At 46.9% G+C, this 15648-nt stretch overlaps 1 protein-coding gene across 2 annotated transcripts in view; it reads right to left on the reverse strand.

The window, feature by feature from the left end:
- adamtsl4 (ADAMTS-like 4) overlaps window positions 1-7451 on the reverse strand; it is a 30503-nt gene extending 23052 nt beyond the window's left edge. For both annotated transcript variants that reach the window (XM_078287357.1, XM_078287356.1), the window contains exons 1-4: window positions 7209-7451; window positions 5511-5574; window positions 3497-4074; window positions 1968-2688 (exon numbers count right to left, since the gene is read on the reverse strand). In XM_078287357.1, coding sequence (XP_078143483.1) covers window positions 1968-2688; window positions 3497-4074; window positions 5511-5574; window positions 7209-7231 — 1386 coding nt within the window. In that variant the 5' untranslated portion in view covers window positions 7232-7451. The remainder of the gene's footprint in view (window positions 1-1967; window positions 2689-3496; window positions 4075-5510; window positions 5575-7208) is intronic.
- Window positions 7452-15648: the final 8197 nt, after the last annotated feature.

Below are 15648 nucleotides of genomic sequence, written 5' to 3' on the forward strand. Positions count from 1 at the left end.
TTAGGACAGACGTGCGTCAAGGGGTCTGCTGGTATAAATAACCCCTATCACTGACTCCTCACTCTGGGTAGCTGTGTATTTTTGTCCCCAACGATCAAATCGGGGGAGGACTATGGATCAGTCTCCTTCTGTTTTTTCATTAGTCTGTCCATCACGCGAAATATTGCACACATGGCTGATCGGATTTCCCTGAAAATTGGGGCGAATGATGCATCTCACCGTTGCATTTTGGCATTTTCAAAAGCCCAAGGGGGGCACTACATGGATTGGATTTTGACCAAACTTGTGGAAATGATGCATCTCACCACTGTATTTCAGCATTTTTTAAAATAACGGGCCGAAGGAGGATGCTGCAACTGCAGGTCAAAGGTGACATATTTTCTGCTGACTGACCCTAGCAACATGATTACTGTCGCCTTGTTTTCTCTCTTAGTGGGAAAGAAGGAGGGTTGTGTTTTTCGTCCTGTTGTTTCATTTTTGTGGTTGTCTTTGGAAATAGGAATAAGACAAACAACTGATCACAAAAAACTCTCTGTCTAGCTAGAAAACCCTATATCCACTATATTCACTCTCAATATCGCGCTCACAAATCTGACTTTTAATTGAGTGAACTCAAGCATGGCATTCCCGTCTCAGTGAAACCTGAGTTACTGAACAGCCGACCTTAGTTTCTCACCTGTGTGTTGAGGGTGAGTTGGCCCATCTGACATGGCCAGCCTGTCTCTGGCTGCTTGACTTGGCAGCACGTACACCCACTAGCTACCGATAATGCTCGCACTGTGCTGCACAGAGAGGTATAGAGCAGGTCACAACCCCAATCATCACTGCAGGCCCCCGGCCAGACATGACATTACATCAATACACACCGTGAAGGTGGAAGCACATGCTGCCGCGCACACACACAATAAAATACACACACATATGGGGTCTGGCACAGATTAACGCTCACACATATGCGCAATCACTCACGAGGATACGTACGCAGACGCTCACACACACACACACGTGTAAAGGTGCATAACAGATATTCTGGTTGTGACCCAGAATACACACACAGTTAAAGCCTTGGAGCAATGGAGGCACTGGCAGGCAGTTTCCATCTGAGTGCCCATAGACAACCGGCTAGTGTGGGAGCTGGGGAATGATCTACCTATCAAATACTCACTCCTGACCTTCAACTCCTCAGTTTACAGCTACCTAAACGCTCACTTCAACACATGGCATGCATATATAACAAGCAAGACGGCAGGCTATATACAGATGCAGGCTGAATAAAGCAGAGGTGAACAGGGGATATACAGGCTGAGGTCTGAGGAGCTGCTAACGCAGTGAAATAGTGAGATGGCTAAAGGGCTGGTTACCGGGTTCCCACACTCACTTGGGCATCAAATTCAAGTACTTTCCGATGACTTTCAAGTGAAATTCAAGGACTCAAAATGCCTTGTTTTGGGGTAAGATATGACAGAATGGTCAGGTCAAGAATTCCTGGTGAAATCATTTAAAAACTGCTGCAATTTCAACACAAATATCCATCAAAAAGGTACAACTCTGCATCTTTGTACCTTGTACCTCTTGTACCAAAAAATACAACTCAGTGCCTTTTTTTTCCTGAGTGTAGGGTTTTCCTCAGGAAGTGTTGACTCTAGGACAGAGAGTGATCTACAGAGCCGAGGTTAATTTATGAATTTGGGAGCTATTTAAAAAAACATTTTAAATTAAAAACTTAAGTACTTTCAAGGCCCTCCAACAATTTTCAAAAACTTTTAAGGCCTTATTTTATTTTTCTCAAATCCTCAAACTTTCAAGGATTTTCAAGGTCCTGTGGGAACGCTGAGGTTACAAGGCAAACACATCCAATAAACTGAGAGGAAAAATCCTATTCCAGTCAATCAGTGAAATCATTCCTGAGGTTTTATGGGTAAGGTGAAGATTTTGAGCTATTCCTTGACGTAGGCCCTGTGTCTTACCTGAGAGAAGCACCTGCGGTACTCCGTCTCCGTCCCTGAGCATCTGTAGTTTTGCGGGGCTCCTCGCTGCCCTTCCCTGCCCCCCTCCACCCCCAGGTGTGGGATCTGTGGGTGCTGCAGCGGGTAGATGTTGGGCTGGTGAGGCCCGGGGACAGGGGGCGCGGCCTGGGGGCTGAAGCCAGGGTGCAGCTCCCTCTCACTGTGCATGGGGTTGGAGCGATGGAGAGGGGAGTGTGGGCGAGGGAGAGGAGGGATGTGAGGAGGCGGGGCGGTGACGGAGTGCCAGTCAAACTGCCGGCGGTTGGACAGGACAGATGAAGAGGAGGAGGAGCGAGAGGAGTGAGAGGATGGGATTCGCTCTCTCTCCCTCCCTTGCTCTGTGCCGGTGTGCGGCGGTCTGTCCACGTGTCGGTGCGGGTTGCCAGTCGCGGTGCTTGTTGTGGGCAACTCCTCGGCAGCAGGTGAATCGGTGCTCTCCTGCTCTGCGTTCCTCTCTTCCTCTCTCCTCCCTGCCTCCCCGTCCTCCTCATCGGCCCCCCTCTCCTGTTCCTCTTTCCCAAGGCTGTCTGCGTTGTCTTCATTGACGGCCAGTTCCGGTCCCGGGGCTGGTGTGGCGTCGGTACCGTTAGCGGTGTGGCGAGCCTGCCGGTTGGGACGGTGTAACGGCAGAGAGAATGGAACCCTGCCGTACCCAAACTGGCCTGGACGGATGGCGGAAGACCTGAGAAAGAGTTGGAGACAGAAAGAGGGAAACCAGAGAGGAAGACAGGGAGAAAGGGAGAGAGTAAGAGAGATGGAGAAGGAAGGAAGAGTAGCAGATGGACAGATAGAGAAAGAGAAAGGCCGGAAAAATTTAAGATACAGCTCAGCTCAAGTTGTCTCTCTAACATAATTCTAATTGACATGGAGCCAGCAGACTGGTGAGGGGGAGAGGAGTGCAGTGCCTGTATGTATGACATAGAGCAGAAGTAATGATCTAATAAGCCAGCAGATGCCAGAGGCAGAGACGGGCACACAACTCCAACTCCCAACACTTCTCATGAGTCAGAACAACATCATAACAATGTCTCAGCAATGCCTAAACAATGTCAAGGCTCAAACTAATGATACCTAACCATATTCCTAACCATATCACATCTTTAGTAATAAGCACTCATTGCTGTGGTGTTTTTGCAGTTCACTTCGCAGAGATCACATGGCAATCAAGCGGTGTCACCAGTACTGTGTCTTTTTCCTTGGATTTTCTACTGATGAAATTTCACTTTCAATGTTAAAAGCATCAGTTCCTCTGTGCCAGGGGAATTTTCCCATGAAAGGCCTACCCACCACCGGGTGTTTAGAGCAACAAATATAAAAGCTTTCATGAACTGGTATGGGTTAAATCACTATTGTGTTATATAAATCAGCAATAGAAGGTAAATGGACATTTATCTATATGAAAATGTCATGGATTATTACTTTAAACGCCAAACCAACATCTAAACACAAGTGTTATTTCTTTTGCTTTCTAATTGTCCAATCTCACTCACCTCCTCGCAGGCAAACCCTCCCGATTTGTGGAGACCGACCTTCTGCTCCCGCCCCCTCCATTCCTCGCTGCGCCTGGATTGGTTGGTCTCCTGGTGATCCGTGCCGGCTGGTTGTAGCCATGTGAAGTAGCGTGGTAGGGTGAGCGGTAAACAGACACATGGTCCTGATTGGCTGGGGAGAATTCCGGCTGGTAAAAAGGAGGCGATGGATTTGCCAGCCCCGGTACAGCCCCTCCTCCAACAGGGGTATTCCGATACAGAGGCAATCCTGGGTTGTGATTGGTGGAGACTGAAGGGGAGTAATAGGGGGGGTGTTGCCCAGGGTAATGAGAAGGATAGTAGGGGCCCACGGCTGAGATGACGGGACCTCCGATCCCCCCGGGAACATAACCCCCCCAGTTAGGCGGGGAGCGGGAGAGGAGAGGGGTCTGGGGAGGCGGAGGGGGTAAACACTTCCTGCTTCTCTGTGACACGCCCACTCCACAGGTCTGAGAGCATTCTGACCACTCCCCCCAGGCAGACCACACCCCCTCCACAGCCTCTGCCTCAAACACCTGTCTGGACCTCCGGCCTGCCACCTGCAACACACACACACACACACACACACACACACAAAGAGACATACACAAACAGGATAACACATCTATTACAGCTTTAACAGCAGCTTAATACAGTAGCTAGCTTCATTCAGTTCTAGCATTTCACAGGAGGAGCCCCGACTGTGATTTTTGATTTTGCATCGTGTTTTCTGAAAAATTACAAGTCAATTTGAGAACTAAACAAAAATCACGAGTCAGTTTAAAAAAAACACTACTGCTGGTTAAATAGTGCTTCCATTAGATGGTCCATTACAGTAAAATTGAGATGATTTATAAAAATTGCAACATAAGTGGTTATCTGGTGTAACAATGGAAAAGGGCGAAAAGTGTGAAAACTGCAAGCCCTGGCAGTATTTCCAAGAATTAGTCAACTTAGCAAAAAATGTTGCGATTGCAAAATCAGAAATTCCTGGAAGGACTGATTCATTCACTGAATCCGAGTCTGTCCTCTGATGAGCTGCAGTCTCGTGGGTTTCCTTCCTGAGAAGCCAAATTATGAATCCTGAATTCTTCCTGGTTCACTCAGACAGAGGAGAGACTCGGTTACCTGCCAGCAGCTTATGAGCAAATGGATAAATTCATTGGATTTTGTATCAAATGAATGCATTGCAGAAATGACAAGATCGGGGCTGATATGGCTGGCTTACTATTTATGTGTGTGTGTGTGTGTGTGTGTGTGTGTGTGTGTGTGTGCGCGTGTGCACGTATATGGGTGCCAGGTCAGGCTTTGATGTCTTCCTCTGTGGCCGTAGATAAATGTTTCTCCTCTCATTTCATAACTCAAGCATTGGCCTGGTTGGCAGAACAGCAAACATGAGAGCTGAACAAAAGTTTCCATTCAGAAAGAACCAAAACATAAATCTGTGCTCCACTTCTCTCTCTCTCTCTCTCTCTCTCTCTCTGTGTGTTGAGTGGTGCGTAAATGTATGTGTGCATGTGTACAAGAGTGTGCAAGTAAACAGTGTACAAGCGTGTGTGGTTGTACAAACTGTTTGTAGAGGGGAGAGAGAACAGGTGTAAGCAACATAATATACACATACTTGTGTGTTTTCATGTGTGTGTACTGTAGTTTTGTGAGTGCTGTGTCCAGTTCACCATCACATCAAACAAGTTCCTGTCAATGTCTGAGGCGAACGGGGGTGGGGGTGGGAGAGATGAGGGGGCGGACAGGGCTAATGACTGTGTGTGTGTGTGTGTGTGTGTGTGTGTGTGTGTGTATGTGGAGGGGGCTCCTGTAATGAGTGACATCAAACACACAGCTGCCACATAACTGGGACCATTAATGAGGGCCAAGCAGTGACCCTGCAGCAGCCGGCGCTGACCTATGGAGCTACTGGTGAAACTCCTGCCACACTGTACTGCCAGGCCCAAACCAGACCGGCTCTGCAGACCTCAGTTTTGAACTTATGACTCACCTTTTTCTTCCCAGCCTTGGTCACGGAGGACGTGACCACCACAAAGCCCCACAGCACATAGAGCCTGGAACAGGAAAAGAGGACAGGGAGTGAAAGGAGTGACAGACACTGATTCAAAACATCAGCTGGTTGAATAAGCTCTTTTGAAAATCGTAGCCTATGACTGTTCCATGACCTAAACGTGAAATTAGTAGCCTATGCTCTGCGGACTCGCACAGACGTTCATTCTTCTCTGTCCGGCAGTTGTCAAGTTTCTCAACCCTTTTCCCTTGTGTACATTTTATTTAAAAACAGTGTTTAACGTGTTGAGTGAACACTCCATCAAATGTTCCAGTGACCTAACTGTATTTTGCCAAGCCACTTCTTTTCCCACTACAAGCAGCGTGTGGGCTCGAGGGGGAGAACAACAGTTTCTTTTTCCCTTTCAAGGTTCACAGGCAAACATCTCAATCAATCTGGGAAAGCCTGGGAGGCGCTAACAAACTAATGGGTTCAAACATCAGCCGTGTTTTCCCTCTGCATGCCTCTCTCTGGGGCCGTCCACACCCCGAGGATGTGGTTTTAACACATACAGCAACCGCACTTGCAGGCGCAATCGCTCACAACTTCCAAAATCATCTTGTACTGTAAGGTACTTTTTATTTGACTTGTTTGAGGTTTGATGTTGAAGGGACGTGGGTTATGGTTTGAGATGGTGTTGAATGTCTCCTTTAATTATGGGTTACAGTACTTAAATTTGGCATTAAACAACCTTAGAGGACATAGTAATGTTAAGAGTTTTCACTGCAAAAACTATCCATCTGAACAAGTCATCTTCACAATCTTGTTTTTCCTAAAACAAGTGAAACATAAATACGAGTGGAGTGAGCTAATTACACGGGTTTCCAAAGCAAATCAACTTGTTTCGAGGATTTTCTTTCTGCCTTAGGCTACTTGAAGATTACACTTGCTTCTACAAAACAAGTGAAACGCTGCATTGGAAACAAGTGGAATATCATCTCAACCACACCGCTAGATTTATCCCCACTTGTTTTAAGAAAAATAAGATCGTAAGCCTGAGTATGATATGAAATGACTTGTTAAGATGGACATTTTGCAGTGTTCACCACTAGTACTCCACAAACCATCACCGCAATCACCAGTCCACAAGCCACATGTAGTCAGTGTAATTGGTCCCCTCTTCCCAGTGTGGTGCACCGCCGTGGTCTCTGGAAGCCTCCCCACACCAGACTACACAATTACCCCAAAAACACAGACAAAGGTCCCGCACAGCCCGACACAACAGAGCCGCTCAGGCCGAAATAACGACCCCCTACCCGCGTCCACGTTTCCCCTGGCCGCTACAGTGGCACATTGTAGAATAAACGGAGAGCCGCGGGGATAGGGGAGAGAGCCACGCAACTGGGAGAAAATTACAAAAATTCGCCTTTAGGAGAAAGGGGGACAGCAGACCTAAGCTCAAATGCCTTCGGGTGAATTCCTATCATATATCTTAACAGCGCCCAGTGCGCAACAAGCAGGCGTCGTGCGTAAAAGCCAAAGCTTCGCCGCAAAAACAACTTTTTGCCTCACCCTCATCTAATATAAACATGCCCGATCAACAGAGGATGCAAACCCCATGTGCCGTTGTGTATGAAGTGACAGAAAGTCATTTAGAGGCAGCAGGTTGCAGTGGGTCAGCAGAGCCCAGGGTTTTACCTGAATAGTAAGCCGAGCCGCATGCTCCTCCTGGAGTCGCGCAGACCAGTTCTCACTCCGCTATTGATCACTGATATTGTTTATTACAGTCCAGTTTAGTAGTGGTCCGTTCCTGTCCGTGCAGTCCTAAAAACCAATGTGATGAAGTCCTGCGAGGGCTTCTTCTGCTCTCCCTCTCTCTCTTTCTCTCTCTCCCTCTCTCTCTCTCTCTCTCTGTCCCCCCTCGTCCTGTCACAGTCACTCCCCGTGATTTTGGAGAGTGGGAAGGGTTCCGTCTTTTTTTTCTTTCGGTCGTTCACTCGACGACTTTTTTTTTGGTCCTTATTATAAACTAGTGTGACGCCTGGCAGCCAGGGGGCCAGGAGGGGAGAGAGAGAGACAGAGACACAGAATGGACAGATTACACAACTTTCTCTCTCTCTCTTCTCTCTCTCTCTCTCTCTCTCTCTCTCTCTCTCTCTCTCTCTCTCTCTCTCTCTCTCTCACACACACACACACACGCACACACACCCCCACACACATACACACACATACATACACACACCACACTATGGGCCCTGACTAAGCTATAATAACTCTCAGAGCCGCTTTCTTAGTTGCACAATCCAACGTAAGAATGCTCTATTGTACTGGCCCGCACTGATCAGTAGTAATGATCTGCTCATTGTTGAAAACAGGCCTGAGTTGGCAGCATCTGCAGCAGTGACACGTTGTGGTGGAAGTGGAAAAACTCCTAAAAAAGCATTAGGATTATTGTTGTTAAATAGAAAGTTTGAGTGCAAACATTAATTGTTGTACATCAAAGTCTTGGACAGAATGTATTCAGACCAAAAGACTCGGATATGGATTAGTTCTGTCAATATTTCATTTCAGCATTATCTTTTATTTTGCATCAGTTGATAAAATATAGCTGTTTAATTACTGGTAGCGTCTCCATGATGACTAAGCAATGTTTTCTTGTGGAATGTAAAAATAACAAATGTGTTTTCCCATAACTGTTTAATCCCAGTTTAGCACTAGAAACCAAACATGCACTACCAATTTGGGGTGACAATAAGTGCACCCGAGAGAGATACGCCACTTCTGAGAAGGCTGACTGTGTGCGTTTGTGTGTGTGCGTGTGTTTGACTGAGCGCTCTTCTCGGTTCTGCTCTGAAACAGATGTGAGAAGGGCCTGATGCCAAGTTGTTTAGACAATATTTATTTGTTTGTAATCCACCCCACCCCCAGTCAACAAGGCTTTCTAAAACATTACAGTCATAGGCCATGCTGGCCAAACACCCCAGAGGGGACAGTGGGGGATAGAGGGACGGAGAGGTGGAGTGGAAAAAAAGACTAGAGGGTAAATTGGAGGAAAAGAGGGAAAAAGTTCATATGGAGGAACGAAGTGACAGAAAGCGGTAGAGGAGAAGGGTATGTCCGATCAGCAAGAGGAGCGAGGAAAGAGAAAGAGATGGATAGACGAGGAGGAGGAAGAGGAGGGAGAAGAGAGGGACTATAATAATAATGTGATACTTCATTCAGGGATGGTCTTACTATTAGGCAAAGGTAGGCGGCTGGCAGCCAGGGCATAATATAGAATAGTACTAATGTAAACTTTTTAAAAGGAATGTACTTATTGAAAAACACCCCTCTTTTTGTTAGGGTTAGGGTTATTTAAATCTTGAGTCATGATCACCCCCTCCCCTATTAAAAAGTAAGTTGGGATTCAGGGGGCCCAATGTTTGCCTTTGCCTAGGGCCCCCAAATCACTAAGTCCGCCCCTGACTTTATTCATCCCCATAGGGAAATCCTCTTTTTGATTACCCCTCCTAAACAGAGAGGTCAGAGGTCAGGCTCAGCTACAGAACAGCACCTCTGGAGCTGGAAGGCATGCAGTGTGTTGCTCAAGGACACTTCAGCAGGGTGGATGCTTGCCAACAGGGGATCTTGAAGCTGGAGGGCATGTCTCCCTACGCACTGCACCACCCTGCTGCCACTGCTGGGTCTGAAGGAGAGGAGAGACGGTGGGAATGTCGAGAGGGACAGATGAGTGGAGGGAGAGAGGGAGGGGAGGAGGGTGGGAGGGTATGTGGTGAGTTATGATCTAACACATACTAACACACACACAGGGCTTGAGACGTCCCAGAGCAAGCTGCTTTTCTTGGACAGGCATCCTACAACATGGACACAGATATGGTGATGGAGATTAGCTACTTCAAAGCCCAGTCTGAGCCGACAACTGAAGACTTAACCACATTACGGAGCAGGCTTGCGATTTAATCTGTCAAAATAATAAGTTAATGTGGTGCCGAGAATGATGAGGATTGACTCCAGAGGATAAATACACAGACACACACACACGGTAGCTTAGTGTGTGTCTGTGTGTGTGGCCGTGCATGTGTGTATGCATGTCACATTTGTGGGTGCGCATGCATGTAAATGTGTGGTCATACGTGATGTGTGTGTGTGTGTGTGTGTGTGTGTGTGTATGTGTGATATGTGATTAGTGGAATGCTATCTCTGTACTTCTAAGAGGCATGTCTATCAGTAACTACAATTAGCCAGAGGTCATTGCCATGACCACCAGTGGTCCGTGACCAGTTACCGCCCCCTGCTCCCTCTCTCTCTCTCTCCCTCTCTCTCTCTCTCTCTCCTCTCTCTCTCCCTGAGAAGCAATAACCAAAGTGTTGGGTTGTTGACACGCACCACCAACCACAGAACTCTGATTAGCAAAATGTCTGTATCAACTAGTCACCACACCATACAACTGTGGTGTGTATGTGTGTGTGTGTCCGGGGAGGTCCATACAGCAGTAGATCTGTTATTTGTCTCGGATGGCTGATCTGAGTAATAGCACTGCAGATCAGAGCAGCTCGGCGCTGAGGGAGTGATAAATCACTCTTATACACTTCTTGCATGTACACACATCCTGCCTCCAAAACACACGCGCCCCCGCCCAGATCTAGACACAGTAGGCCCACGACCCTTTTACTGCTAAACTTAATGAGGCCTCCAGGCTTCTCCAGACCAGCGGAGGGCCCTGCCTCCCGGTTGCAGGCCTGCCTCGAACTAGGCAGCTAGACGGAGTGACTTAAGTAGGTCAAATAGAGGCGACTAGTGTGACGACTGGTCAGATGGTTATCAGTCATTTTCATACTGCAGGGCTACGTTTGGCCCAGGTAATCCCTGCTCACATAGCACCGTTCCAGTAATGATGACAGCAGAGCTCGGTACTAACTCGCATACAGACGGAGGCAGAGAGGAGTAAGGCGGGAATAAGTAGTTCAATATGCATGTGGTAGAAAGGGATTTGTTTAGGCAGTGCGGAAACCACTACAAGCTTTACATGGAGATGCGTTCTAACCCCATATTCATCTCTATCCAGGCATTTAGGTCTTATATAAAGCCTAACTCAGGAGAAAAGAGAGAAGAGGCCTGACCCAATACTGACAGACTGAGAGGCCCAGAGCAGAGAGAGAGAGAGAGCGAGAGAGAGAGAGAGAGAGAGAGAGAGAGAGAGGGGGAGAGAAAATGACAGACAGGGACACAAAAGGAGTGAAAGGAATGGCAGCGGCAGAAAAGGGATGAAAGGGAATGTGAGAGAAAGAGAGGTAATGGCAGATTAGAAGGGAACTGAGAGAGTGCGAGGGGAGAGTGAAAGAGAAAGAACGCAGGAGGGGGGGGGGGTGATTTGTCTGGCTCAGATGGAGTCAATATTTGCTCCATTCCACCAATCTTATGGCAGGGGCTGGATCAAAGCGAGGAGTGTGTGCTCTGAAAAGGGTGCAGAAACCCAGAGGAGAAAACAGCTGACTCCAGGACAGTCTAGTCTGGATGCAGAGAGACACAGAGCACCAATACAGTGACTGTGTTTCCCTAAAAGCATTTAAGTCAACCTCTGTCCAGGTGTAACCACAGGCCTAAAGATTATTGAGGAGGAGAAGTAAGAGAGGAGGGGAGCTGAGGGTTAACAAAGGGTAAAAGAGGGAGATAAGAGGAGGATGAGGAAGGGAGGGGGGGGGTATTTATGGGTGGAGTGCTCTAATGAGGGGTCACAGTGGTCACTGGCGAGACAAGGACATGAGAGAGAGAGAGAAGGTCACCCCAGTTGGACCCTAATTGGCTGACAAAGCTGCTGAAATGACCTTGTTCCAATTATTCTCACAAAGAGCGATTCACTGCTGCCCATTCAGAGAAGCCACTGGGCCACATATGTACACATAACAACAACAAACAACGGGATTTATGTCTGTGTGAACGGGCATGTATGGTATGGCTTGGCACATAGCTCGGCCGTGCTTGGCGCAGTACAGACCGGCCCACAAGAGATAGAGTGGAACGAGGCAGCTGGGTGATAAGTACTTCAGTATGTTTATGGTAGACTGGTTACAGAGTACTATGGGTTATATTAAAACCTGTGTTTAACGGAACAAATTCACTTGTTGAAAAGTTATAAAAAAACCAATTCTGTTGTTTTCATGCGGCACACACACACACACACACACACACACACACACACTGACACAAACAGCTGGTTCAACTCTTTGTCTGTCCAATAGTTATGTAACTCCTCAAATAAACTCTCTGTCACACATATATTCAAGGATAGTTGAAGAAGAAATTATTGCACCTCCACCACACACAAAAAAACGGTTATGAAACAGACAATGAGTTCATGATGATCCTCTGCAATATTTCACCCAGGCCCGAAGCCATGTCTGTGTCAAGGGTTTGGCCGCGCACACCTAACACCCCCCCCCCCACCCTCCTTTAGTCTTGCATGAATTGACCAGTCAATCTCTCCCTCCCTCTGACTCCAGATGCCAGTATCTCCCAGCACACGGCCAGGTTCAGGTTACCCTCCAAAAGCAAGAATCCTTAAAACAACCTGAGGTCAAAGTCTGAGGTCAGCGTCTGCTCTTCTTACTCCTCAAGGCTACACCGGTTTCTGCACAGCATACTGCGATGGGAGAACGAGACGGAGTGCAAGTTTACTCAACATTCATCTGACATAAAATAGAGCAGTGATACTCCACAATTCACACTGGGGGAAACATGCAAAAGATTTGTGAATGGCCAGTTGAACACATTCTAGTACAAATCAGATTTCTATTGTGGCTTCAGTTATATAGTGTAGCTGGAAAGGATCCGTTGTTATTGTTCATTCAGCTTTCTAGAAACAGGTTTATCTTTAAATGAAACTATAGAAGCAGAATAATCCCAAAAACATGTGAATTTAGATATATTCTAAGCAAATTATGATGCTTGCGAATTATTATGTTATCCATGATTGTGCAAACCTGCAAATATCCTGCAATGATGATATAATTTTGTTTTTCCTCACCTCTAAAAACAGCCTACTTTGTTGTTATACTAGCAAAGATGAGTGAACAATGGTGAAAAATTTCCCAACAAAAACGGACGATTGTATTAACTGGCCTGCCAGTTTTGAGAGTGGCTCTTGGTTAAGCTGCATATCTGCAGTCACTGATGCAGAACTAACTGTGTGTGTATATGTTTGTGTCTGACCCTCAGCTCTCCTGTTCTGCCCCTCGGTTTTATAATTCTCCCTTGCTTCTCTTACCCCCTATAAAATTTGAACAGCAGCACAAGCAATATCGGATGTCAGAGCACGGCCGTCTTCCACGCGGGTTGGCACAAAGTCTCGCAAGCAAATTCAAAACTGATGCTTGCCTCTCCAGCCTTCCTTTCTCGCTCTTTTTCACTCCCTCTCATAAAAGAATTTAAGAATTTACAGTGAGTTGCTGGGAGCGAAGAATGGCAACTGTAAATATTTGTAAAGAGGCTGAGGGCAGGTTTATTCTCCTCCTCTCCTAAACTGGCCTAAGAGTCAACATGACCTCTGACCTTCCCCTGAACCATCAAACTCCTCCCTCCTGCGAGCGTTTTTCAACAGGTTGGCTAGAACAATAAACCGCATGCCTCTTCCACACTGAGCCTCTTGATGGGAGAAAGACCTTCTTTCTCTGGCCTCTGTCTCGTCTCTCTCTCTCTCTCTCTCTCTCTCTCTCTCTCTCTCTCTGTCTCTCTCTCTCTCTCTCTCTCGGTATTTGTATTCCACCACTCTGATGAGAGTAGGATAGGAAATCAGGTCAGCAGTGTGTTGAGCATAGCAGACATACTTGGGAGCAGACTGAAGCCAGCCTGAAACTGTACAGTACTGTGCTGATTTATGAGTTATCTGTGTGTCTGTGACTTCCCAGGGCTGGCACAATCACCAGCTCTCTGTGCGTGTGCATGCAGAAGCATCCATTACTTTCAGATTCATCTAGGGCCAAAACTAAGCACACATTTAAATCAAAGGTGCGAACTACACACCGGTGGATTAGAGTGGAGACTGTCTGACTGGGTGAGAGAGCAGCCAGATCAAATAAAGAGCAATATAGGCAGAAACTCTTTCATACAAACTGCGAATTGGGATGGAGCTGAGGGAGAGTTACTGGACCCAGAAGAGAGGGAGTGTGAGAGGGAAAGAGAGCGGGAGAGGGAAAAAGAGAGTAGGCAGTGCGGGTGGGCTGAGGTTTTGGGGTATCCAGTCGAAGTAGAAAGATCTCTGACAGATTTCTTCCACTGTCTCAGATTCAAGAAGGAATCCATTTGTGTGATTGTAGCTCGGCACAGTACACAGGCAAATGAGTCCCCACCCAACAGCATAGGCCTGTGTGTGTGTGTGTGTGCATGTGTGTGTGTGTGGGCTAGTGCTGCTATCAGATATTTGCATGAAAGACATTTACCCCAGGCACACCTGTTGAACAGAGTAAATCCAAAGTTAGTCCAAATGATCTTGTGATATTCCCTCAGGTGGTCATTTACAATCCCCTATCTAAACATTACAGACACACACACGCACGCACGCACACGCACAGATAACTTGGAAACGCAACACAGCCTAACTGGGTGGAGGGAAAGCGAGAGTCCTATTACTGCAAGCAAGAGTCCAAACCAATGTGTATATGTGTGTGTGTGTGTGTGTGTATTGAGAAGAGGTCAACAGAGGGTCTTGACCGTCGGGTCCCTGTCACTGTTTGGCACTCGGTCCCACAGACCTCCTGTTATTGTTTTCAGTGGCTTAGCTTTCTAAGGCAGTCTTGGCAGGGATCACATTTTCTCTCTCGTTTTCTTTCAACTCACACTCTTTCTGTCTCTCTTGCCCCAACTCTAACACACACACACAAGCATAAAGGCACGAGCACAGGGCATGCACACACACACACACACACATAGGGGTTATTTATAACAGGGTGGAAGGGAAAGGCAGCCCGGCCTCACAGGGTCTATTTTGGGAGGGCAACCTTCAATCCGTCAGGCTGACAGGTTCCCAGTGATACCAGCAGAACAATACAGCAGAGAGCCTGTTTATCTTCCTCTGACCAGCCTGCTAGCCCGCCTCCCTGCTGGGTCACCATCACCCTGCCTCCCTCCAGGAAAATGGGACTTCCAGGACACCAATGATCTCAAGTCCGGTCACTTTTATGACTGCTGTCACGCACCCAATACGCTTTTCCGCTATTAAATACATTCCCAGACTGATACTCTACTGTTATTGTCATTTTTCTACTGTTTGTCATCATTATGTGCTCTTTATTTAAATAGATGGACGGTTCCTCATGGTTTTCCCATGAGGACTTGTGCCACAGCCGCCACACTGTCCCTGGTCTTATGTTACACTGCCGCAGATATCCATCTATACCTCCCTCAATTCTCTTTGTTATTGTCTCGCTATAATGTAAAAAGCTTTTTTCTGCCTGCCCCCCCACCCGCTTTCTCTTTTGGTCAACCCCTTTGGCTAAAAATAATTTCCTATGAACTCTGTGCGACTCCAACCGTTGGATGAAGGATTGCTTTGTGTGTGTGTTTGTGTGTGTTTGCAGAGAAAAGAGAGATAGGGAGGTAGAGGGTGGGCAAGAGGGGGGGGGGGGGGGGGGGGGGGGGGTGGGCAGGCAGGAGGGAGACTGATATTGTTATCTATAAAGTAATGGATTTAGGAGTGTTTAGTGGAACTAATGGTCTATATGTCATCACTACACAACTACTGTGCAATGCTGGTCATGACTAAACCATACTTCAGTTCCACATTTCACACAAAGCATACAGCAGAGTAAGACCACAGACGTACAGCAAGGAGAACTATAAATATTAATATAAATATATGGTGTAACCAAGAATATCAATGAAAAAACACATTAATTCTGGTTCATTCACAAGGAAGAGTGCTTTCTCAACAACATAACAATCAGCAGCCTTATATTTCTCACTTTGTAAAGCACTTTGTAACTTTTGTTTTGAAAGTGCTATATAAATTAAGTTTGTATTATTATTACTGTTGGCCCATTTGCTTTTAGATGCCCTCAGGTCTGCTGATGACCAGTAGTAATCTCGGCCTGCCCCTTAGCATTACTGGCAACTACTGCCTAGAAATACAGGTGGAATTTGTGGC

Source organism: Centroberyx gerrardi, chromosome 12, assembly GCF_048128805.1.
Source record: "Centroberyx gerrardi isolate f3 chromosome 12, fCenGer3.hap1.cur.20231027, whole genome shotgun sequence".
Classification (NCBI taxonomy): Eukaryota; Metazoa; Chordata; class Actinopteri; order Beryciformes; family Berycidae; genus Centroberyx; species Centroberyx gerrardi.